This window comes from Clavelina lepadiformis, chromosome 5 (assembly GCF_947623445.1).
Source record: "Clavelina lepadiformis chromosome 5, kaClaLepa1.1, whole genome shotgun sequence".
NCBI lineage: Eukaryota > Metazoa > Chordata > Ascidiacea > Aplousobranchia > Clavelinidae > Clavelina > Clavelina lepadiformis.
The window spans coordinates 17383023-17405938 of NC_135244.1; the positions used below are offsets into that span (position 1 = coordinate 17383023).

General features: G+C 37.2%; 3 protein-coding genes across 5 annotated transcripts; 1 reads left to right on the forward strand and 2 right to left on the reverse strand.

The window, feature by feature from the left end:
- Positions 1-2399: 2399 nt before the first annotated feature.
- On the forward strand, positions 2400-10672 carry LOC143459186 (glucose-6-phosphate 1-dehydrogenase-like). Of its 3 annotated transcripts, none has more exons than XM_076956212.1 (12): positions 2400-2680; positions 5669-5706; positions 6741-6849; positions 7018-7235; positions 7463-7621; positions 7802-7927; positions 8114-8207; positions 8329-8545; positions 8882-9090; positions 9456-9532; positions 9645-9737; positions 9994-10672. In XM_076956212.1, exons 1-12 carry the CDS (start codon positions 2546-2548, stop codon positions 10079-10081), a joined length of 1563 nt encoding a protein of 520 aa, XP_076812327.1. In that variant the 5' UTR covers positions 2400-2545; the 3' UTR covers positions 10082-10672. The 3 variants fall into 3 exon arrangements, with proteins under 3 accessions (XP_076812327.1, XP_076812326.1, XP_076812325.1); XM_076956211.1 differs by lacking the exon at positions 2400-2680 and adding an exon at positions 2761-4214; XM_076956210.1 differs by lacking the exon at positions 2400-2680 and adding an exon at positions 4279-5217.
- Positions 10673-10726: 54 nt separating this feature from the next.
- LOC143459187 (uncharacterized) lies at positions 10727-14265 on the reverse strand. The gene is made up of 6 exons (XM_076956213.1): positions 14127-14265; positions 13468-13721; positions 13212-13372; positions 12395-12563; positions 11821-12040; positions 10727-11680 (listed from the first exon to the last, which is right to left on the reverse strand). Exons 1-6 carry the CDS (start codon positions 14182-14184, stop codon positions 11223-11225), a joined length of 1320 nt encoding a protein of 439 aa, XP_076812328.1. The 5' UTR covers positions 14185-14265; the 3' UTR covers positions 10727-11222.
- A 2489-nt stretch (positions 14266-16754) lies between these two features.
- LOC143459667 (uncharacterized) lies at positions 16755-20295 on the reverse strand. Its single transcript, XM_076956894.1, has 6 exons — positions 19801-20295; positions 19348-19637; positions 19085-19248; positions 18156-18324; positions 17867-18086; positions 16755-17716 (listed from the first exon to the last, which is right to left on the reverse strand). Exons 1-6 carry the CDS (start codon positions 19865-19867, stop codon positions 17178-17180), a joined length of 1449 nt encoding a protein of 482 aa, XP_076813009.1. The 5' UTR covers positions 19868-20295; the 3' UTR covers positions 16755-17177.
- Between the last annotated feature and the right edge of the window lie 2621 nt (positions 20296-22916).

Sequence of the window (22916 nt, forward strand, 5' to 3'; positions counted from 1 at the left end):
TAAACAAAAAACGCTATGTCATGCTTGGGCGGATCTCCCTGAAAATAAGCTTTGTCATCACTGTTTGCATATTTTTTGTTTGAAACAAGTTAAATGTTAAAAGCTAACTAGCCTAGACAAACTGTTTGATGCTACAAAGTGCAATATGCAAACAATGACTGAGTTGTAAAAGGTTTCCATGCGATAGGCTATGACTAGCTTGTTTTGGTTGTTTCAAAACTTGTACGGATTGAATGAATCGACAAGCACTGCTTCCGGTAGCGGCAACAGAGTTTTGTTTTGATATACGGGTAAGCATTGTACCATCTTTACCTAGAAGTTCGGTATTCTGAATATGGATTGAGAAAGAAAGTAACATCTGTAAGCAATTATTTCACGAAGTTTGCAGGCTTAGGTAAGTAGTAACGATAAGGCTACAGTGTGGCAAATGCCAAATGACTGCTGGTGAAAGTTTTTATGAGTATTTATGAAAATATAACGTACACTAGGTCAGTAACTTGTTCATGGAATGTAATTTTTTCATACCATAATGTTTTTTTATACACAAGCTTAGTTTCTGGTAATGATTAGTGTTTATAGAAAAGGGCCAAGGGATTGCAATCTGTGGCTATACAAGTTTAGGATCTTGTATACTGTACAAGTACACAACTAGATGACGTCACAATTTCAGTAGCAGGGGTCTAGTATATATAGCCTAGGCATCCTGTGGTTGTGCACAAAGTAAACTCATGCATAAAATATTCGTAAAACATGGCATGAGCTAATGCAAGACATGTACTGTGTGCATTCACTTTAAAGTCGTGTAAACCTATTGAGATCTAGCGTGTAAATCTGTTGCATGTATTGGCATACGTGATTGTCTGCGATGTTCTTGACTAATGTACTGATAATATAATGAATTGGCTGGCAAATCAGCACTTAAGTTATAGATGTAACATAGAATTAATTTAAAAGTTTGCACATAATCATTCACTGATGCTTGAGAATATTTCTGATACTAACATGTTTTCACTATGTTTAATGCAATTTTTATGTTTAACTTGTCTGATCTGGATTTAAATGGCAGCTGCACAGCCATGAGTAAACTGGGAATAGAAACCTTATACCCATAGAGACTTTTTAACACTTCAATGCCCAACTGTTTTGCTGAACAGTATTACGGTACTTTATTAGGTTGCTAGCGGCCTAACTTGTAAAAATTCTTTATTATATATTACTCATATGCATTTGGAAATGCTTACCTGCATTAAGGAAATTATTTTTAAGCAGCACATCACACTCACAAATCTCCAGTGCAGCAAACTACAAGCTTTTACTGACCAATTTTAGCAACTTAATCACCTTCTGCGTAAATTACAGCAAAGTTTAGTATCACATCAATCATCCATGGTAGTAACACTAAACAAATTCAATAATTATGCCAAAAAATTTAAAATCCAATCTCCCAACAAGAATAAAACTCACTAAGGGCTATTGATTTGTTTTAAATACCTTTGTATTAGAGGTGCAAGTAATAATGTTTACTGGGTTGCAACTTATTAAGGACAATTTTTTGTCAAGCTTATAAAACATTTAACGTACAGGCATGCTATATACATGTTTTTAGAAATTGGCTATGAAATGTATGCCAGGCAACAGCCAAACTTGACTTGGTCTTTTTCGAATATCCATGACTGACATCTTGTCTGAATTCCACCAGGCGATCTGGTCGAGACGATGATAATTTTTGTAACTGTGTATTAGTATTGCAGATATATTGAGAATGTTAAGATAAATTTTAAGATTTTTGCTAAGAAGCAGATATTATGTTTTAATTTGCTAAGTCTTTTCACTCACAGCAGTCACCAGTAATAAATGTTGAAGGTTACAACGTGTTATGCATTGGAATCTTTACCGTTACAACCCAAATTTTCTGTGTAAATTATATGTGTGAGTAAATTTTTACATGACATTAGACGTAGTCACTACAGTAATTAGTGAACAACACCTTTTAATGTACACATTCAATGATAAACGAGATTTAGTGCAGTACTTCAAAACATCAACAATATGAGCACTTTCACAATAAGTTCATATTCCTGTAACAGTTTACTACAATATAAACTTTAACCTTGTTTTATTAGCACAGTGACATGACGTTTTGGCCTGATACAACATTCCAACGGCGATGCTCAATTCTATTGCATTTACCTCTGATCTAAAATCCGTTAGCTTTGCTCATGAGTCATGATGACACGGCAAAACGTTACGCCCGGTCAAGTGATAAGCAAAACCGCAATTACATCATTAAAATTTTATCAGGCTATAGTTTTCATTCACATTATATTTTCGCTTTTTGACATGTATGCGTGGTAAGAAGATTGAATAATACTTGTGTGTTACGTCGCTGTGCTGCAAGTCTGCACTGCGTATCAAGTTTTGATGTTTTTACAGGATATTGCCCTAAGCTTGTTATTGTAGCGTAATAATAGCCATTCTTGTTTAAATTTATTTTACGTCAACACGACCGTTTCACGTTACGTAAAAAAAACAATTGCAATAAAAGATGACGTCAAGCAAAGAAATAAACCCCATCACGGGAGCAGAGATAAAAGTGGTCGATCTCATGGCAATGTTCAAGAGAACCCTCAGCATGGATTTTGTTGGAGATGCACACATCTTTATTGTTTTGGGAGCCTCGGTAAGTTTTACGAGTGAGGAATATTAAGCTTACCGGTAATATATCGCTTAGGTAAAAGACTTACGCTACCGTAAAACGATTTGCCATCACGAATTATAAACGTGCATAACGTGGTATCATGGTTTGATAGTAATGTCTTTTCTGGTACTGCCCAAAAGGGCATTAGCTTTACAACACTGCGTTGAAGGCATGGTGTAAGTACTGGGCGAGTACTGTACTGTGTACGATGCAACCCAAAGAGAATTCCTGCTGTATTTTTTAACCTGACTGGAGCTATGAAGTAATCTTCATTAATCATATCTTGTAATTACGCTACTCTGTGAAGTATGCTATAGGGCTCTATTGTCATCTGCGCAGTAAGATGTAATTAATTTATTACACAGTTAACGTTGAGAATTTGTGAAATTCTTTCGAAATAGGCTAGAGCGGTAGAAAAGTTCTGTGACTATTGTATTAAGAAAGAAATCTAGGGAAGTTACAATCTTATACTAAAATTTCACGACTGTCCGAGTTATGCTCACTGACGGTGACGCTGCATAAATAAACCTCCGGACATTAAAAGGTATTATAATACTTTAATATCCTTTTCATGGATTGATGAAAAGAAAACGCCCTTTGAGAGTACACTAAACGTCTACTTCTGTTCGGCCATTACGCGGCAGGCATTCCATGCTTTCATTGACGGTTGGTCGCTTAGTCATTGTACCCCAATCGGTTTTGATTGGCCAAACCTGTGCTGAGTAATCTGTTTCATAGTGAGCATTCCTTCAGTTCAACGTGGTCATGCAAGCAAAGTGTAAATCATACCAATCTGATATCACTGTGCAAAGGATATTGATTGAAATGTAGTTTGTCAGGAAAGGTGATACTGATCTGTAATCTAGTTAGGCCTTAAGGTATGTTTCAAAATGTGTATACTTCATTTATATTCAGGTAAAGTTCAGAATTGTTTGCTTGCCTTTATGTAGGCTAGCATTTGTGGACGAAAGGAATTAATTTATAGGGATGCGTTAGGCTAAGTTTAATCAAGGTAATGTTAATTCTAGATTAGGCTCATGTCAGGGTTATTGTAAGAATTAAGCCACCGACTTTGGGGTTCCTTTTGCATGAGAGTTAAGTCAGTCAGCAAAAGTGGACCTTTTAACAGCGTGCGGTTATTGCTTTAAGTTGTATTGGTATGAACCAGAAGTGTCATAGTCAAACTGTATCTGGTTGCCTTTTAGTGAGTAAGGTATTTAGTGTATGTATTGTTGTTTTAAATTTTCATTCCTTTAAACCAGCTATAAACCATCGTGAATTGCGCGTCAACCGTACTTATTTCCTCCCACGCTGGTCAACTTGAAATTTTGGCGCCAAAATGGGAATTTCCCAGGAAAGCGAATTGCCTCCGTCAAGTAAAGTTCACCCTAAGGCTAAGCATTATAAGATATTTTCTCGTGGAATCAAAATCACGCCGAATCCGACCGTTTACCCAGCAGATGCTTTGGACGAAACTAGTGAAATCCTCCATATTGCTGTTTTATTGGGAGCTTCGGTAAGATATTACGTCAGACGTTGATACCGTAAATTTCCATGCTTTCAAGTCCCTTGTTTATATGTGTAATCTTGCGCCACTTTGCAAATATTTTCAACAAAAGAAACTTAAAAACTCAACTTTGAGCAGAGTGATCTAAAAAGAAATTATACAAAACCCTTAAACCTAAAGCGGAGTTTTAGCGGCAACATTTTATTTCGATTATGGAGTTACCTCAAGGCACAAATTTTTGCGATAGAAATCGGTTACAACGAAAATATGCACATGAACCCGCCAAATACCATTACGTAACAAAGTCATGTGAAAAAAATATTAACGAACATTCACAACACAAACGATGATGTGTTTCTGATTTTTTTTTTTTTGCTTTCTACGTAATTGACATGACTTGTTATATCCAACCAACTTAGCAACCGATACTATTTGGCTTTCAAAAGCAATCAACAATCTACTTATTCGTATACGTCACTTAGAAATAATACCGTACTACCAGCCGAATGATTTTCTTTATTTCTTTTATTATCTCACTCTTGGTGTCTGCTCTTTTTTCTTCCACTTTGGTCTCAAACGAGCTCTCGCTATAAATATGCGAACCGTTTCGAAGCACGTTATTTTACTTTGTGCTTATTTTGTTGATGGATGTTGACACTGTAGTGGACTACATTGGGATATAGATATTATAGAGTTATTCTTTTTTACACTCTTGTAAATTGGGAAGTAAATACTGAAAAAGATTGTATTGAATCGACGGGGTTACAGCGAAAAACTAAGAATTTTAGTTGTAAAACTTCGACCGGTTGTGTTCGAAAGGAAATACAGAAAAAAAATGGGTATTTTATATCAAGAAGTTACACCGGTCGAACAGAGCTCGGTGAAATATGATATTTCGAACAACTGTGCTGTCGAGTTCACCAAAGAAGCGCTTGACGCCACAAAATCCGCTCCAGCACCTCAAGAATCGCCATGTCATATTGACTACACTTTTGTAATGTATGGAGCATCGGTAAGGATAGTTTTTCGGTATAGTCGGGTTAAGAAATAGGCTTGAGTGAGTTAAGTTTCTATTGAATTGCAGGCACGGATTTTTTGAATTAAATGATTCTTCGTGAATAAAAAATCAACGATTTCGTGAAATTTTAAACAAGTAAAAGTCAGGGTTCGAATGATGAGGAATTATCGCTGGTTTAAGTCGTGCAAAGACTGATCATGTCCGAGGGTAAAAATGATCATACAGTACGATGTCTCACGACCTCAGTATGGTCGGAAAGAGAAGTTGCGACAAATATTAAATATTTCAGGCATTTGTTCTTCCATGTGGCATGCTTTTTTCAGTAATGTTAATATTAGTGACATTATGTATTTTTACAGCACCTTCTTCAAATCCAATAATTTTTTCAAGGCTTTTTTGCAACATTACAATTACAGCACTCTCAAATTTGTGTTTTTGTTTTTAGGGCGATTTGGCGAAAAAGAAAATCTTTCCAACACTGTGGTAAGTTCTAAACATAGTCGGTATTTATCATGTACAGTATCGCAATCACACAACAACGCCAAATTCCACAATATTCCATCGTTTAATAGTCATATCCGTGTCTTCCACAAAAATACGATTGATACGTAGAGTGTCATCAAATCTGTCAATATTATTGTGTATCGTTACTCGATTGGAGTAAACGTCTCCTGTCTCGGTCATACTCTTGACATAGATTTTGTAACACTTTGCGGTATGGAATTCTTTAAATCACGCGTCATATCACGACCAAAGTATGCGTTAAACACGCGCAAAAATCATGGGCAGACATGCTATTTACAGTACTGTACTCATATAGTATGCAATTTTGCTCAACGCTACTCGTTTGTTGTTTAGTGTTTGGAACGCGTGTTATTACCAAGCATTAATTGCACGCTACGATCACGCGCCGAACGCATGATTCATCTATCTCGCTCCAAGTCTAAACTGTAATGTTTTCATGGAAAATTTGCCAGCGAGGCAACGCAATGTGCTGTTTACCGTTTTTGGTATGTTTCTACACGTGGAAAGCAGTCATCAACAATATGTTAGAACTACAACCGTTCTGTTCATTAAATTTGTTTGCACCCAGTCGACGTCTCTGATGCCCTGCTATGACGCTATGTCAGTAAATTCACCAGACCACGTGATCTAAAGCGAGCAGAACGTTTTTGCAGCAAAACCATTGTTTCTAGCGTTGTTGCTGCGGTTTGGATCGCTGATTTATAGTTTTTAAAGATTACACCATTGTTGAGAATCAAGCACCACTTGTGAAGTACCTGTTTTCCCGTACGTCAGTCCTTCATGGCATTCCCATATGTGTAATACAGGGCCGTTGCAAAAGTCATTTTATCATCAGGGCTTCGTTAGTTTTGTTGTCTCTAACCGCAGGTCGTGTACTCGCAGCGTTGATTCGCGTGGTATGTGCGGTGTTGTCTTAAAGGGATGACGCAGTCGCTTTCATAACATGATTGCGGATTTTACTGTTTACGTTATCCTGCTTTGTTTATTATAAGGTGGTTGTACCGAGATGGCCTACTACCGGACAACATCCACTTCATCGGGTATGCGAGGTCGAAGATGAATGTGAATCAAATCCGCGAAAAAACTATTCCCTTTATGAAGGTATCTAACCGCGGATTGTAAAACTTTCCAGATTCAATGAATTTTTCGGTGAATCTTCACCTTTATAAACTGAGATACGGATTGTTATTTAATATTGTGTCGAGGACAAATTTTTGAAAAAGTATTTTTTTTTCATTTATTTCTAAAACATTTATCTTTCTACATCAGGTGAAAGAGTCCGACAAAGGCAAAGTGGATTCCTTCTTCCAACACATGTCCTACGTGCAGGGATCGTACACGGACGAGTCCGGATTCCGAGACCTCAATTCAAAGATCAACTCCTTCCCCGGAGGAACCAAAGCCAACCGACTCTTCTACCTTGCTCTTCCTCCAACCGTCTTTGAAGACGTGACCAGAAATATTCATACCACTTGCATGGAGCACGGGTAGGACTGGGTCATATTTCGTGAGAAGAAAAGCGTATTTATTTCATCTCACGACACACAGCTGGATTCAGCTGTATGCTTTGAAAATAGACTCTAATAAAAATTTATTGCAATTTAACACTCACGATAAATCTTATTGTATTATTTTTTTCAAGTTTATTGAATCTTTATTAAGGTAAATCGTTTGTTTTTATCTGTCGTAAAAAAAATTATTTGTGACGTTACAGGGGTTGGAACCGCATCATCATCGAGAAACCTTTTGGTCGCGACTTTGACTCGAGCGAGAAGTTGTCAAACCATCTCTCCAGTCTTTTCAAAGAGGAACATCTTTACCGCATAGACCACTACCTCGGCAAGGAGATGGTTCAAAACCTTTTAATTCTCAGGTTCGATTTCAATAGTCAGTCACACTTTACACTTAACTCTAGAGCCTAGAGGCTTAACGTTTCAATGTTGTTAGAACGATACTATATTGCTGCTGAACTGTAGCGTTGTAATGATTTATTGTGACGTTTGAAATTTCTTGTAAGCTTAGGAGAGAGAATTAAGCAAGATCGTTATTGCAGATTCGCAAATCGCATATTCGGTCCCATATGGAACCGTGATAACATCGCCAGCGTTCTTATCACATTCAAAGAACCATTCGGTACTGCTGGAAGGGGAGGATATTTTGATCAGTTCGGTATCATAAGGTATAGTCTTGTTTGCATAGTACGTTGTACATGTGTATGTTGGTTTTACTTTCACGATTTCCTAGATGTCTAATCTTGATCTTTAGAATAATTCGATAACGTTGGAGATAGATAACGTTTGTGTGGGACTTGCTCGTATTTATTTAAACTTAGTTTTCCTAAATCTTGTCAATGACATTTTTACAGAGATGTCATGCAAAATCACCTCTTCCAAGTTCTCACACTAGTCGCCATGGAGAAGCCAGTCAGTAAAGATGCAGATGACATCCGTGACGAAAAAGTAAGAAGAAATAAACAACAATTTTAATCATTTTTCTAGTTATGGCGGCGAAAGACACAATGCTAACGGGAAGTCTGTTGTAGTTTACATCTTTAATTAAAAATTGCTTGATTTCTTGTAGGTCAAAGTATTGAAATCCATTAAACCGTTGACCTTGGACGATATGGTTCTGGGCCAGTATACTGGTGACCCCGATAGCGAAGGAGACAAGAAACTTGGATACTTGGACGACGAAACGGTTCCGAAGGGTTCTATAACACCTACCTTTGCAGTGGCTAAGTTCAATATTCGCAACGAACGTTGGGACGGTGTGCCGTTTATTTTAAAGTGTGGCAAAGGTTAGTGAATTGTGATAGCAAGTCGAGACAATAAATCAAGGCGTGCTTGTCCACGTTGGCACATGTTTTATACATGCGTTTCACGCGTGATCAAATTGTATTATGACGACATCGAAGTTTAAGAGTAACGTGCTATCGGCATAACAGACTATCAATGAAGTACTTTGTATTTTTCCACTCAGCGTGTTATGTAAGTTTAGTTCTTGTTGAATCTATTCCATTGATCGGTTAATATTTTATCGGTCGAATTGAAGTCTTGTGATTAAAAGTCATTAGTCCGCAAGCTTTGCTCTACTTTAAGGCACAATAAAAAATTTTTAAATCCAAACTTTCCAGCACTCAACGAACGAAAGGCTGAAGTACGAGTACAATTCCGTGACGTACCCGGCGATATTTTCAACGGCGGTACAGTGAAGCGGAACGAACTAGTGATCCGTGTCCAGCCCAACGAGGCAGTCTACTGCAAGATGATGACTAAAACACCGGGCATGCGTGTCGACCCTGTTGAGACTGAAATGGATCTTTCATACAGTTCGCGTTATAAGGTCAATACCAGAATATTTAGATTGATATAGTTATGGAAAGAGTTGCTCTTTATAAAAAACTAAAATTTTAACATCAATTAACTAATTATTGTTGTTATTAACTACATCAAGTTATTACAATTATTATTATTTTCGTACATTGAGCGCATGCTAATAGCAGCTGGCATTATTTTTTAACCCCCACCACGGTAATGACGAAAAGATAATATTTTCTAAGATAAATATCAGATAAATGATGATATTTGCTTTTGCGTTAATCACCTAATGAACGGTTCATCATCGAGGCCTACATTAGATATGTACACAACTATGAAACTTGCAGCAAATCCCTCTCGTAATTTGAATCAGTTTGCTAAACATTGCAGGATGTGAATATGCCCGATGCTTACGAGCGCCTGGTGCTGGACGTATTCACAGGATCACAACTTAACTTCGTGAGAAGGTATATTTGTTTTATTTCTTGTTTTCGCTTATTAGCAATATGTTGTCGTAACTGTATGCCACACATCGCGACAGTTGTGCTTAGTCATTAAAATTGACCTTGACGTTTGCAGCGATGAATTATCCGAAGCGTGGAGAATTTTCACTCCAGTTTTGCACAAAATCGAAAATGAAAAAGTGAAACCTATATTATACACCTACGGAACGTAAGTATTCCTATTACGAGTAGTTCTTATCAAGGTGTTAAGTAATACAGTGCTTAGCATCAGTTCTTACTTAGGATTTTGAAATACGATGTAAACCACTGTAAGCTACGTTACGCATTCTAATAGTGGAACCAAACTGCAGATTTACACAAATTTTAAAACATTTAATATTTGGTAACGAAATTTTTGCTGGAAATTTCCTCCCGAACTTGTAATATTTAGCATTTGTTAAAAAGCGTTTGTTTTCTTTCTCCAGCCGCGGACCCTCAGAAGCGGATGATTTTATCAAGAAGAACGGTTTCGAGTATTCTAGCACTTACAAGTGGATCAACCCCAACCTGTAAAACTATGTCATGTAAACTATGTACTGGTTTCCATGACAACGCCCTTATGTAGTCAGAGAAAGAGACAAGATATTTATGTATTGTGTAAATGACATTACGATAACTCTAATGCTATATGCAACACACTTCAGAGAAACCAAAAACATCAAGTTTCTTAAAAAGCTTTAAGAAACTCGCACAACTTCCACTGGCTTAGGTCTCTACATGTTTGTCAACAAGATTGGGTTTTGTGCTTCTAGAATTTGTTTGTTTGGAGTTTATGCTTGATTTTTGGCTAACAAGGTTAACCCACGTTATATTTGGTGAAATTTGAAAATGTATATATTTCTTGACCTAAATGCACTTAAACGAGTCGGTGTAGTTCGGCTGTTCTACCTTCTCGGTTATCTTACAGTTATCTGTTAATGTTTATTGTCGCCTTGTACATATAATGTATATCTTAAAATATGAAACAGTGATATCGCTACATACTGTACTTAAGTGACGTTATATGATGTCGTTCGTTACCAGTTGCAATTGTATTAAAAACGTTTACAAGAAATTAATTTACAAGTACTGAGAATCATAGAAATAAAAGTGCGTTACACAGTAGACATGCCTTTAAATCTTTCACCGATCTATGTACTGAAAAACCTATATATAACAACATGCAAACATGACATTTTGAGTAATGCACATGTACATGTATAGATAATTAGATATTCATAGCAACTCGCATAAAAATTAAAGATGCCCATAATACGCCATGCTTAATCTCGGAAAACAAAAACAGAACTATTAGTTATATCCAGTGTTTTTTTTAAGGTGTTTTGGGGGACCGAAACGGTCCCCCAAATTTCTTCAGCGGTTTCCCAAAATTTGAGCAAATATGCTTAGGTTTAAGCAAATATGGCTATTTTTTGGTATTTAAATGAAACACTTGCGGTCACCCAAACCAAACCTTAAAAAAAACCTGGTTATATCAATGTCTTATATGAGAGAAGATATACCAGCAAAGTAGTGGTGGACATGAAATGTGAAACAACAATATTCATATAGCTGTGATGGTGATCAAGTCTTTATGGCGTTGTCGTTGCCGCTTCTAGCCTTCTACCTTATTTTGTAAGTTGGATGTTCTGTGTTGCTTTAAGAGTAGCCTATGTTATGCTAATTCTTCCACCTTTGTGTTCGACGATTCTTTTCTCAAGTTGATGCTGGGCTTGCGTCGGCAGCGAAAAACGCGACAGAATGCTTGACGCATGGTCGGGAAACGCCAGAAATAAACCGAGGGATTCAACAAGGAATTAAGCAGAGACAGCATGAGAAGGATTTTGACAACTTTGACGTATCTTTTGTCCACTTCGTCAAAAGATACCAGAAAAAGAACTCCGAGTGGGATCGTGCTGATTAGGAAGAGGACAAGGATGATAATCAGAGTATGGAGGAGCTTCAAATCTTTCTTGTCTCTCTTCTTTTCCCGTTTCGAGCGCCTGCGCTCTTGTGTTTGCGCTTTGCACTCGTCTGGATTCATGTGGTGACCATTGCGCTGCTTGAACCAAACACTAACCGACTGGTGAGTTGACGTTTTCACTCCTAGTGAAGGCGTAGCTGCTACCTCGTCTATGCAGAGCTAAGATGTTAGCACATATGCAACTAACCTATGGTACGACCGAATTCCCAAACGTAAAACCTTGTTGCCTAAACACTTTTTTCAAGCACTTTGGACTTTACATTTATAAAATTTCAACAACAATATTTACCTCGGTTGCTTAAGCAAGTTTCTTTAATCGTCCTTTCCTTTTGATTCGTGCTTGTGGAAGTGCTACCGAAAGAGGGGCGGTTGCGATTGCCCAAAGATTTCAGAGTCATTTTTCGACTTAAGTAATAAATCTTGGCGTACAAGACGCACGGAATGACTGGCATGAGAAGCAAGACAAATCCAAGGTAGAACATAGAACTCTTTGTGAAGGGAGGGTTGAACTGTAAGAACAACAGAAACAGGGCTTAATTTTTTAAAAACCTATTTTTTTACAAAAAACGCAAAATCTGTGATCCAGGGATTTGTTAAAGATGGAAAAAAACCGTTTGGCTTAAGGCAGTGCTAAAAGTTTACTGTATAGATAAAATAAAGCAAACACTGTAGGCCTATATAGGCTTTCGTAACACATGTCGATGATGTATAAAGAAAATCTGAAATCAAACTTCACGTGCGCTTCTTTTATAAAACGACACATTTATACTTCAACGAATGAAGTTCAGAGCAGATCCACTTGTGAACGTTTCTTACGTTTGTTAGCAATAAGCCTATTACGTCACCATCACTGTTGCAATTACCTGAGAGCATTCTCCCAAGGGCTTGCAAATCATGTAATACACATCGCTGGTACTGTTGACAGGTTTTTGGCAAAAGCAGTCACTGAGGCAATTCCATTTTGTAACCACAGGAACAACAAACATAAGAATAGGCATCAACCACGTGATTGCAATTCCCCACTTTAGTAACCTGTATGATAACAACGGCGTAATATATGTTGAGCTGCAGCTCGTATAGTGGTAATGACCTTTATAACCATCTCTTTCAGCGCATACGATCATACCAAAAGTTTTCAAGAAAAAGAGTCGATAACATGGTGACATTAAATTCATGCGAAATTCTAATTTAGTTGGGATTTTACAGCACATGGTTGGCCGCATTGTTTGAGTAAAATTTCACTAAATACTGTTTTGTAATGATAATGACCTGTTGCAAGCATTCGCTTATATGTTTACGTTTGTTTGCTAAATGTATATTGCAACAAGATGTTTACAGGCCTATTGGTGTAGCAAGAATAGACTCGTGTGCAAAAAACCACATGAGAAAGGCGATATTTCCTTCCATTGTTTGGTCTATAATGACGTCAAAATCTATTCGATAACTTGTAAACGGCAACATTGGAGCATTGAGATTTCTGCAAAGTGTCTGATATAATCAAAGTACGAAATAAGGCAATTTTAAGCGCCACATAGGTTTTTCACGTCACACTCGACCTGTGAGGCTGTGACTTCATAGCGTATACAATAAGTAGATGAGCTGAACTAGTCCTGCTAACCACCTTCATAAAGTAAAAAATGCAAATTTTTGTTTCTGCTCTGATGCCAAGTTTAATTATACCTTTTTCTTCTTTTAATATTTTCTGTTGTTATCACTGAACAAATGTGAAAATAACGATCCACAGCGATCATTACTTGACTAAGCATGGACGACCAGACGGTGACAATCCAGACACTCTTCTGGAGCAGTTCGGAGATCGGAGTCCGGAAAGGGAGCACGACCTACACAAAATAAAACCAATGATATTTTTATTGTCAACTAAAAAACCTACTTCACTTTCATAAATATAACCACCTTATAACAACATGTGGCTTACTTCCTGCAAACAAAATATCCACAGCAGTAAAAAACCAGCAAGCATGTCGGCAACGGCGAGATTGCAGATATAATAGAAAGTTGTTTGCGTGGATTTGGGTTTCTTTCTGCTGCCCAAAACCGCAATGATGGTTAAGAGATTGGTAATTCCGATCACAGTACCAGCAGTCGAAGCCATCACTTCTAACGACCCGGCCGTAGCCTTGTCCTGTTGGCAGGGAACTCTCTCGAACTCATACGAGACGGTTATTAATTCTGTGCAAGCAAACGTACGGTAACTACCGTAAAGTATAGGCAATGTTCCCTCTAATTTTTACGAGTCTAAGCAAACACACTAACTCCCTGAGCGGTCCCTCGGACCATTGTGAGCAACATCAGACGTGCGCACTGTGGCCATTAATATGCGTTTATTTTATTTTCAATTCCGGTTGGATTTTTTTCTTGTGCGCAGCACAGATTTTCTGTGCGCGAAGACCGTGTCAGCAGTGCGCATTTGCGCACACGCGCAGCTTAGAGGGAACATTGAGTATAGGCCTACTAAAGTTTTAGATTTTGCTTAATGTAGTCCCTATTGGGATTGTTCTAAGTTTAGTTGATCCTCTTGTTATTTGGTTTGCTGATTCATCAGCTGATTATTATATTCTTCTAAAATTATAATACCTGCCGGTCCAGTTTCCAGTGAAACCATCCCACCATTATTGGTCATATTCGACAACATGCTTGTTAAGATGAATAAATCCAAAATGGATCTGATATTAGTTGGTTACAGCAACAGTTTAGAAAAGTTACAAAGTAGGCCTTACCTATAAACAAATTTCTCTCTCTATAAAGAACAACAAATATGGAATAGGATAGGAATAATTTATAATTTTATAGTTTCCAACTAACCTAAGAACAATGCACTGTTTCTGAATGTTTGATGGAAAATATCCAATAAGAGTAGGTTATAGCCTATACGTTTTAAAACACAGAGGTCATTATGATTACGGTACTAACTTTTGTATACTTTACTTCAGATTTATGCTAGAAACAATATTGCAAGTAAGCCTCCTGTCTGTTTTAATAGAAACGTATACCCTACTTCGTGCATAATTGCCAAAAGTGCCAATTGTAAACAGTATGCACTTTCTGATATTTGACATGGACAGAGATTTTAATTAGAATATCTCTGAAATATAATTCAATAGCTAGTTTGGGCTAGTAGCCCACTGCTGTCATATATAATTGCATTTTAGTAAAAACGACGCTGTTAGTCGCAATTAGTGAAACTATACCCTGTGATGAAGTTCACGTTTTTGTAGACAGCCCTTGCCGCCCTAACTAGTAGCCAGCACTGTTTGACGAAACACCAAAGCCTAATTTATACCAACAGCAAGCACATGATACAACAATGGAAGAAAGTACCCTGCGACATCAGCAGAGGTGGTACCGAATTACTGTATTGCAGTACTTTTTTCAGCACCGATACCGTCGGTACTTTTAGAAAATAAAGTATCGAATTACTTTTTCCAAGAAATGTCAGTCGGTCCCGGTACTTGGTACTTTTAAAATGATTACTTCAAGGTTCTGATAAGTATGTTTTGTAGAACTTTATTCTGATTAAAGCTTAATGCCATAATTCGTTCTTTTTTAATCTAGAATTGTCTAACAAAGTCGCAAAGAGTGAGTTCACATATTTTGTGACCTGAAGTAACCATTAGCGGGGTCATAATATCGGTAAAAATTGTACTTGCACAGGATCCGCTACACAAAAAGTACCGATACCAAGTGTCGGCAAAATACCGAACAACTTTTTTGAAATAGTAGCGAATACAGGAACCGTCGGTACATTTTTTTCTAAGAACCTGTACTGTTAGCGACGGTACTTTCAAAGTACCGACTGCCCACCTCTGGACATCAGCAATCTGTTCTCCAAAACGTCTTTAGAATCACCAGCGGCACCGAGAAGAGGAAAGTCAGACATATTACGTCATTTACGAACGTATACCATACCACAATTTCAATGTTGTTTTGAAATTTTATCAGACAATGAACACGTGCGTCACCGGTCAAAGATTAATATATCACACATCCTTGCGACCGCTGTAGCTATATACCGGTCTTACACCACAATGGAGTGCTAATCCAACTCTTTTCTGAGTGGGGACAGTACCGGTTTGCAACATGCAGTGATAAAAGCAGTATGGCGAAATCCTGTACTTGTGCCCTCGTGGAGATCTTGCAGTGTGACGAAATATAACATGGCTACATTATGTGTTAGAAGGCATGTTATTATATAAAAACCTTGAGTCAATCCTAAAATTTCAGTATAACTTACACGACTAGAACTCCGCAATAACACTAACGGTATTAACTAACTAATTATCGGTAATTAAGCTTAACTCATTTATGCCTATAGTCATTTACTATACAACTCTCTTTAATTTTTATTTGGTTTTACCTAAATTTGCACTTCTCGGCGGAAACCACTAAACAAAGAGCAATCAAGCTATAATGTGTTATTCCCGCTTTGACCCATTACTGGACCCACGTTTAAAGTGCCAGTCAAATTGAAATGAGACAATAAATTTTTATACGACTACTCAAACCCGACGATTTTAATCCTCTGCCATCATAAGATTTCAAACTCTAACTCTAAGCCTAACATTAATTCTAATTCTTAGAATTGTCGGTTTGATTTGTTGCGATACTATGTATGTAGGTATCGGGTTGGGCCGATATTCGAACGTAAACCCGAATAAATTCGCCGAATATCGACTGTGCTGTGGAAGGTTTCTACAAATACGAATAGGCCTACCGATAACAGAGAACCAGAATAAAACATTATCCAGCAATTTAGTGACTTAGGGTAAAAACCACTCTCTAATTTCTTGATTTAGTAAATTAAAATAAAGGCTTTTTATCAAACGAATTAGGGTTCTCTACCGCCAGCATTTATATTTTTTGAAACAACGCAAATTATAAAGCAATCACGAAATATTATAAGTGAAGTTACTAGACAAAGTCTTGATAAAATTTTATCATTTGGTGCTGATATGATAAGATTCGGAATTTGTTCGTCTAACAACCCAACATGAAATTCGTGTTTGTACGAATCCGTATAATTTAGCTCATTGCACAACCCAGTGAACCCACTACCCTTGTTACCAGTATCCTATGGTCATATACTTTAGTAACTCTTACCACGAACTGCCATACCACTGTCACTATGTGCAAATGTTGCTCATATATACATGACCAACTTTGAATGACCAACATGAATAATATATATATATATATATATATTTAAAAAGTTTGCACAGAAATAAGTATTAATTTTGTAAAAAAATATATAAAATGTACAGTAAAACAAGTTTAATACAGGGTGGTTTAAAAACGTCAGTATCTAACACATATGATAGAAAAAGCTCACGAAAAGCTTTTGCTGTAAGCTGAAACTGAACAAGCGTTATGAAGATGACCATCCCAAGTTCGTTTTACAAACAACACACGTACTATCGGTAGTTGAAATGTTACAAAAATCTTCAATGTGTGGACCTCAGCAATACAGCACACATCAAGGCGGTTATATAGCTCCTCCCAAATTCGTCGCCGCGTTTCATCAGTAACAGTTTCCAAGGGCCAAAGCGTGAGCGATTGCCTGCTTTGGTTCTTCTAGGTTTGCTGGCAGAGACGGTACATATGAATATTAAAATTGTTGCGTATGTTGGTTTATCTTACACTTAAGGTCGTAGAGTTGTTTCTTAAGTTGACCTTGGTTTCGCGGCGGTAGCAAAAAACGCGACAGAATGCGTCGCGCATGGTCGGGAAGCGCCAGAAATAAACCAAAGGATTCAACAAGGAGTTAAGCAGTGACAGCGTGAGAAGGATTTTGGCAACCTTGACGTATCTTTTGTCCACTTCGTCAAAAGATACCAGAAAAAGAACTCCGAGTGGGATCGTGCTGATTAGGAAGAGGACAAGGATGATAATCAGAGTATGGAGGAGCTTCAAATCTTTCTTGTCTCTCTTCCTATCTGCAGCCGTTGGTTTCGAGCACCTGCGCTCTTGTGTTCGTGCTTTGCACTTGTCTTCGCTCATATGCTGAGCATTGCGCTGCAAACACCATATTACACTGAATCTGTTTTTCCAAAACCCCGTTTGCTGCTTGCTGAATATTTCGTCCGACTGGTTTGATAACGTTTTGACGACCGGTGGAGGCGTAGCGGATTTATCTATAAAGCTCGTTTCCACCGAGTATAAACTTTCATCTGCGCAGAGATAAAATGTTAGCAATTAGCACACATGTAAGTAACAGCTGCTTGAACGTATTGAAAGCAAAACATTGTTGTGTATAACTATTTTTGTTTTGGAGTGTTCTATAGACTTTATATTTATAAACATTTAACAACCATATTGACCTCGGCTGTGTAAGCTAGCTTCTTTTGATATTCTTCCCATTTCAGTTACGCTCGGGCAAATGCTGCTGAAAGAGGGGTGTTTGTGGTTAGTCCGCAATTTCAGGGTTGATTCCCGACAAAGGGAATATATCTTAGCGTACAAGACGCACGGAATGACTGGCATGAGAAGCAAGACAAATCCAAGGTAGAGCATAGAACTCTTTGTAAAGGGAGGGTTGAACTGCAAGAACAACAGAAACAGGGTTTTATTTAAAAAAATCCTTGCCATCGCCATCACTGTTGCAATTACCTGAGAGCATTCTCCCAAGGGCTTGCAAATCATGTAATACACATCGCTGGTACTGTTGACAGGTTTTTGGCAAATGCATTCGCTGAGGCAATTCCATTTTGTAACCACAGGAACAACAAACATAAGAATAGGCATCAACCACGTGATTGCAATTCCCCATCCCATCAGCCTAAATGATAACAATAACAAAGGTATGAAAATACGTTTAGCTGCAGCCCAGATTGATAACGGCTTTTTAGTAAATATTGCCTGCAAGGCATACGATACGAAGGAGACGTTTTCAAGAAAAAACCGTTGGAACACTGTGACATAAAATTCATTCGAAACTGTAATTCAATTGTTATTTAACACTACACCTGTATGTTACTAAGCAAATAAGCATAGTTTAAGATTGAGCGTAATCAATTTGTTATGGAACAGAATAACATGTGATGGAACAACTTCGAAGAATTTCGTGAAATAAAGTTTTGTAATAGCGCGTTGCAAGCGTTTCTTTCGTTTGTTTACTATCACGGGATGGTTTACACATAAGGGCCTGCTGGTGTTGTAAGAATGGACTCAACTGCAGAAACCACGTCAGGAAGACGATATTTCCTTCGATTGTTTGGCCTTTATTTTTGACGTCATTATGTAACGTGAAAAAAACGGTAAAACAATTCGATAACGACAGAACGTGGAAATTGCTGCGAAGTGTCTAATCATTCTACTGTAAACCAAATCAATTTTAAGCGCTTGATGATGTGTAAACTTGACCAGTCGTCATCATTAATTAAAAAAGCACTGACATAACAAGTATTCGCACTCATAACTTGTCAACCTGTGACCCGAAATCGTATACACTGAATAACAGAGCCAATCGTTTAGATGACTTCCATAAAATAGAAATGCTGAGTTTCGTATTTATTCTGATGTCAAGTTCATTACTTTACCTTTTTCTTTTTGTAGTATCTGATGTTAGTTTGCTTGCTGAGCTGATGTAAAAATAACGATCCACAGCGATCATTACTTGACTAAGCATGGACGACCAGACGGTGACAATCCAGACACTCTTCTGGAGCAGTTCGGAGATCGGAGTCCGGAAAGGGAGCACGACCTATTCAGAATAAAACCAATTCGTGATATTTTTATTGTCAACTAAAATATCTACTTCACTTTCATGACTATAACCTCCTTATAACACCATGTAGCTTACTTCCTGCAGACAAAATATCCACAGCAGTAAAAAGCCAGCAAGCATGTCGGCAACGGCGAGATTGCAAAAATAATAGAAAGTTGTTTGTGTGGATGTTCTTTGTTGTATCTGCCTATTGTTGCTTTGTTTTTTCTTTATTCTTATCACTGCCACTATCGTACAGATGGTGAAGAGATTGGTAATTCCGATCACAGTACCAGCAGTCGAAGCCATCACTTCTAATGACCCGGCCGTAGCATTGTCCTGCTTGCATTGAACTTCCTCGAACTCATTCAAGACAGTTGTCAATTCTGTGCAAGCAAACGTATGGTAACTACCGCAAAGTATAGGTCTACTAAAGTTTTAGATTTTGCGTGAAGTAGTCCCTATTGGGATTGTTGTAAGTTTAGTTGATCCTCTTGTTATTTGGTTTGCTGATTCATCAGCTGCTATATTCTTCTAAAATTATAATACCTGCAGGTCCAGTTTTCAGTGAAATGGTGGTGGTGGAATCATCATCTTTCCTCAAATTTGATACCATGCTCGATAACTTGTATAAATGTTGATCCAATTTTTATACAGCTAAAAACTATTAAACTACGGGCAAAGATATCTCTCGCTAAAAGCATGAAATACTAAATAAGGAAGATAAAAGCGATATATTAGTTTTCGGAATATTAAATCATAAAGCGCTGCTTCTGATGTTTTTATAGAAATAGTCTTATACTATTTACAATGTACCTACAAAATCCTCCTCGCTCCTTGTCTATAATAATAGAGATAAGTTATAGTCAAACCAATGCGTGATCGACTATGGAAAGCATGTCTATATAACAAATAACAGTTATCTCTGATCTGGGCAATAGCTTATTCTGTACCTCGTATTAGCTCAATTGAAAAACGAAGCATTTTTATCTAGTAATGTAATTGTAATCACATTAATAGAACATGCCAGGTCTGTTTTTATCTATCGCACAGTGCACCATTTCCCCCACCACACACAGACTTTGTGCAAAAAAAATAAAATGTTCTCATAAGGACCATACTTTTCGAAGATAAACTACATGTTTGATAATAATATGATTAAAAGATATCTGACATTCAGCTTCATGTATTATACCGCTAAAATCGAAAAACTAAAGCTTCTACAAGGATCCTGTTTGTATGCGAGTCTTGCCGCCCTGTAGCAATACGATTGTTTGACCAAGCACCGTTCAGCTTGTAGTTTATATCAACTTCGACACGTGATAATGATGAAACAAGGTGTGACATTTTCACTTGCCCCTTCCAAAACTTTTTTCAAAATTACCTGCTGCATTGTTAAGAAAAGAATCAAAGGTATTACATCATTCCACGCATTAGATACAACAATGTATACTATACAACTTCAAAATTGTTTTGAAATTTTTAAGATGATAAACACGTGCAGCGTCGTGGGCAACGTTTAAAAACCTCCCACGTCTTGCTTATGTCCACGTTTCTGTCACATGCTATGGTGAAATCTGTATGAAACTTATATCCTGGTGTAGGTCTTGCCTCGTGATGTTATAAAAAAGCTTGATTAACATGTTATAACAGGTGGTGCAAAGACGGGTGTAGTGCAATATCTATATTTATCCTCAGATTTTGTTTTTATACCGTTAGAATACGGCGACGATTCTATAACTTTTCTTTGTACAGTTCCCAAGCTTAAAGTATCTGTGCGCATTTGAAAATGTTTATTAGTTTTTTCATCTTACCTACATCCGTTACTTAACTTGTAATGTTGACACATATCGTATTTTACATCAATGCGTCATCAATTTGTGATTTTGATAGTCAATTTGCTATGCCCTGTGCAATCATCTGCAGCTTACAACTTGGTTTTAACATTTTTTCAGGAATACTGAAAAGTAAAAGTGTTAAGAAAATATTATGCAACAAAATTGTGCATAACTTGTGTGAAAACATAAATTGACCTAACAGCAAAAAATTGATCTAAAAACAGAAAAATTGACTTTATAAAATAAAATTTACTTTATTGACTTTGTATCGCCCTACTTATCACAATGAAACCGGATATGTGCTATGCAGCTATGAAACCAGTGGTTCCCAAACTTTTTCAGCTTGTGACACACTAGAAAAATTATAAAACGCTCGCGGCACACTTACAAGAGAAGAAAAGTTGCTTTAATAAAATTTATTTTCACGTTTTAATGCGATGGATGTGCTTATTGGATGGACATGTGCTTATTATCAGCTATTGAAGCAGATAGAGCGCTTTTAAGTCGCATATGCTTGTCTGCATGCCTTATTTTAAATATTTATACAGTTCTTTTCCAAAATTCCAAAAAGTTTCGCGGCACACCTGAGAATCTGTGGCGGTACACTAGTGTGCCGCACACAGTTTGGGAATCACTGTATTAAACGGTGGTGTGGTTTAATACTTGTGGATGACGCGATAAACGATAGTTACATGTGACCCATATTATTTCCGTTTTGTTGTCAAACATGTTTCACGCCTTGCTTTGGAGGCATAACCATAGTCACGTTTTAATGAGTTTTTCTTCATATTTCTCTCGAATTTTTTAAAATTTGTTTGATATTTCTTTCGAAATATACCAAAGCATTTCGTATTTCTTAGGTAGTGTTTTTAGGAAACAATTATTTAGACTGAGCCGAATCCAAATTAAAACAATACTTTGTTTTAATCACCTCTCTAAATTCTGCATAGGCTATATTGTATGTAGTTTGTTTCGTTTTTTAACGTAATGTTATTATGTTTCTCTTCAAAATTTTTATTTTGCAAAAACTATTTCAGATTGCACGTTTATTGAAACTTTGGCCAACTCCGGGTTACAAGCTCACAAGACGAGAATATACTATGGTTATCACCAGGCATAACAACCATTAAATATAAGTCACAGCTGGTGAAAACAAAAACTTTATTTTCTGCCGAAGTTTCATTTACCAATTCGGGTTACTTTCGTCGGGACAATGACAATAAAATTTGAATTTTGCGAAAATATATAGAATGACTGAATGTTTTTAAATGATTTACATCATAATAATATTAATATATAATATATATAGCCTAATATACAGTACTAGTGCACATAATGGTCATTCTATATAATTTCGGAAAATTCAAATTTTATTATCATTGCCCTGACGAAGTTAACGCGAATTGGTAAATGAAGCGTCGGCAGAAAATGAAGTTTCTGATTCCACCAGTTGTGCCCATAGATATATATAGATACTGTACATATCTATGGTTGTGCCTTATATTTGAATATTTGATCATCACAAGATGAGGTTTAACTTTTGTGCAGTGATGCGCAACGAGTTACTTGCAACCATGACAAAAAGAAGCCAACGCTGCGCCAGAAGGTTATCCGGCTAGGCCTGGTAGGCTTAGTTGGTAGGAATTTAAGTCAGACAGGAAGGTTTGCAAACTGAGCGACTGAGGTGTATATTATTGAGGTCTGCGCCGTATAAAGTAGACTAAGAAATAAGCCAGTTTGTTTACCGCTCATTTGGTTTACCGAGTGACTATAGGCTATTTCACGGTAAGTCAAGTAGATCATGCAGCCCGTTGGTCAGTTGTTAAA

Excerpts from the sequence above, each read along its gene's own strand:
- LOC143459186 (XM_076956211.1), top strand. The coding sequence starts at position 4,038 with ATGGGAATTTCCCAGGAAAGCGAATTGCCTCCGTCAAGTAAAGTTCAC. Across the intron at positions 7,236-7,462 it reads ACCACTTGCATGGAGCACGG|GGGTTGGAACCGCATCATCA; the intron begins GTAGGACTGGGT and ends GTGACGTTACAG. Across the intron at positions 9,738-9,993 it reads ATATTATACACCTACGGAAC|CCGCGGACCCTCAGAAGCGG; the intron begins GTAAGTATTCCT and ends TTCTTTCTCCAG.
- LOC143459187 (XM_076956213.1), bottom strand. The coding sequence starts at position 14,184 with ATGTTGTCGAATATGACCAATAATGGTGGGATGGTTTCACTGGAAACT. Across the intron at positions 13,373-13,467 it reads GGATATTTTGTTTGCAGGAA|GTCGTGCTCCCTTTCCGGAC; the intron begins GTAAGCCACATG and ends TATTTTGTGTAG. Across the intron at positions 11,681-11,820 it reads AACTTGCTTAAGCAACCGAG|ACGAGGTAGCAGCTACGCCT; the intron begins GTAAATATTGTT and ends AGCTCTGCATAG.
- LOC143459667 (XM_076956894.1), bottom strand. The coding sequence starts at position 19,867 with ATGGTATCAAATTTGAGGAAAGATGATGATTCCACCACCACCATTTCA. Across the intron at positions 18,325-19,084 it reads GATACTACAAAAAGAAAAAG|GCTGATGGGATGGGGAATTG; the intron begins GTAAAGTAATGA and ends GTTATCATTTAG. Across the intron at positions 17,717-17,866 it reads AGCTAGCTTACACAGCCGAG|ATGAAAGTTTATACTCGGTG; the intron begins GTCAATATGGTT and ends ATCTCTGCGCAG.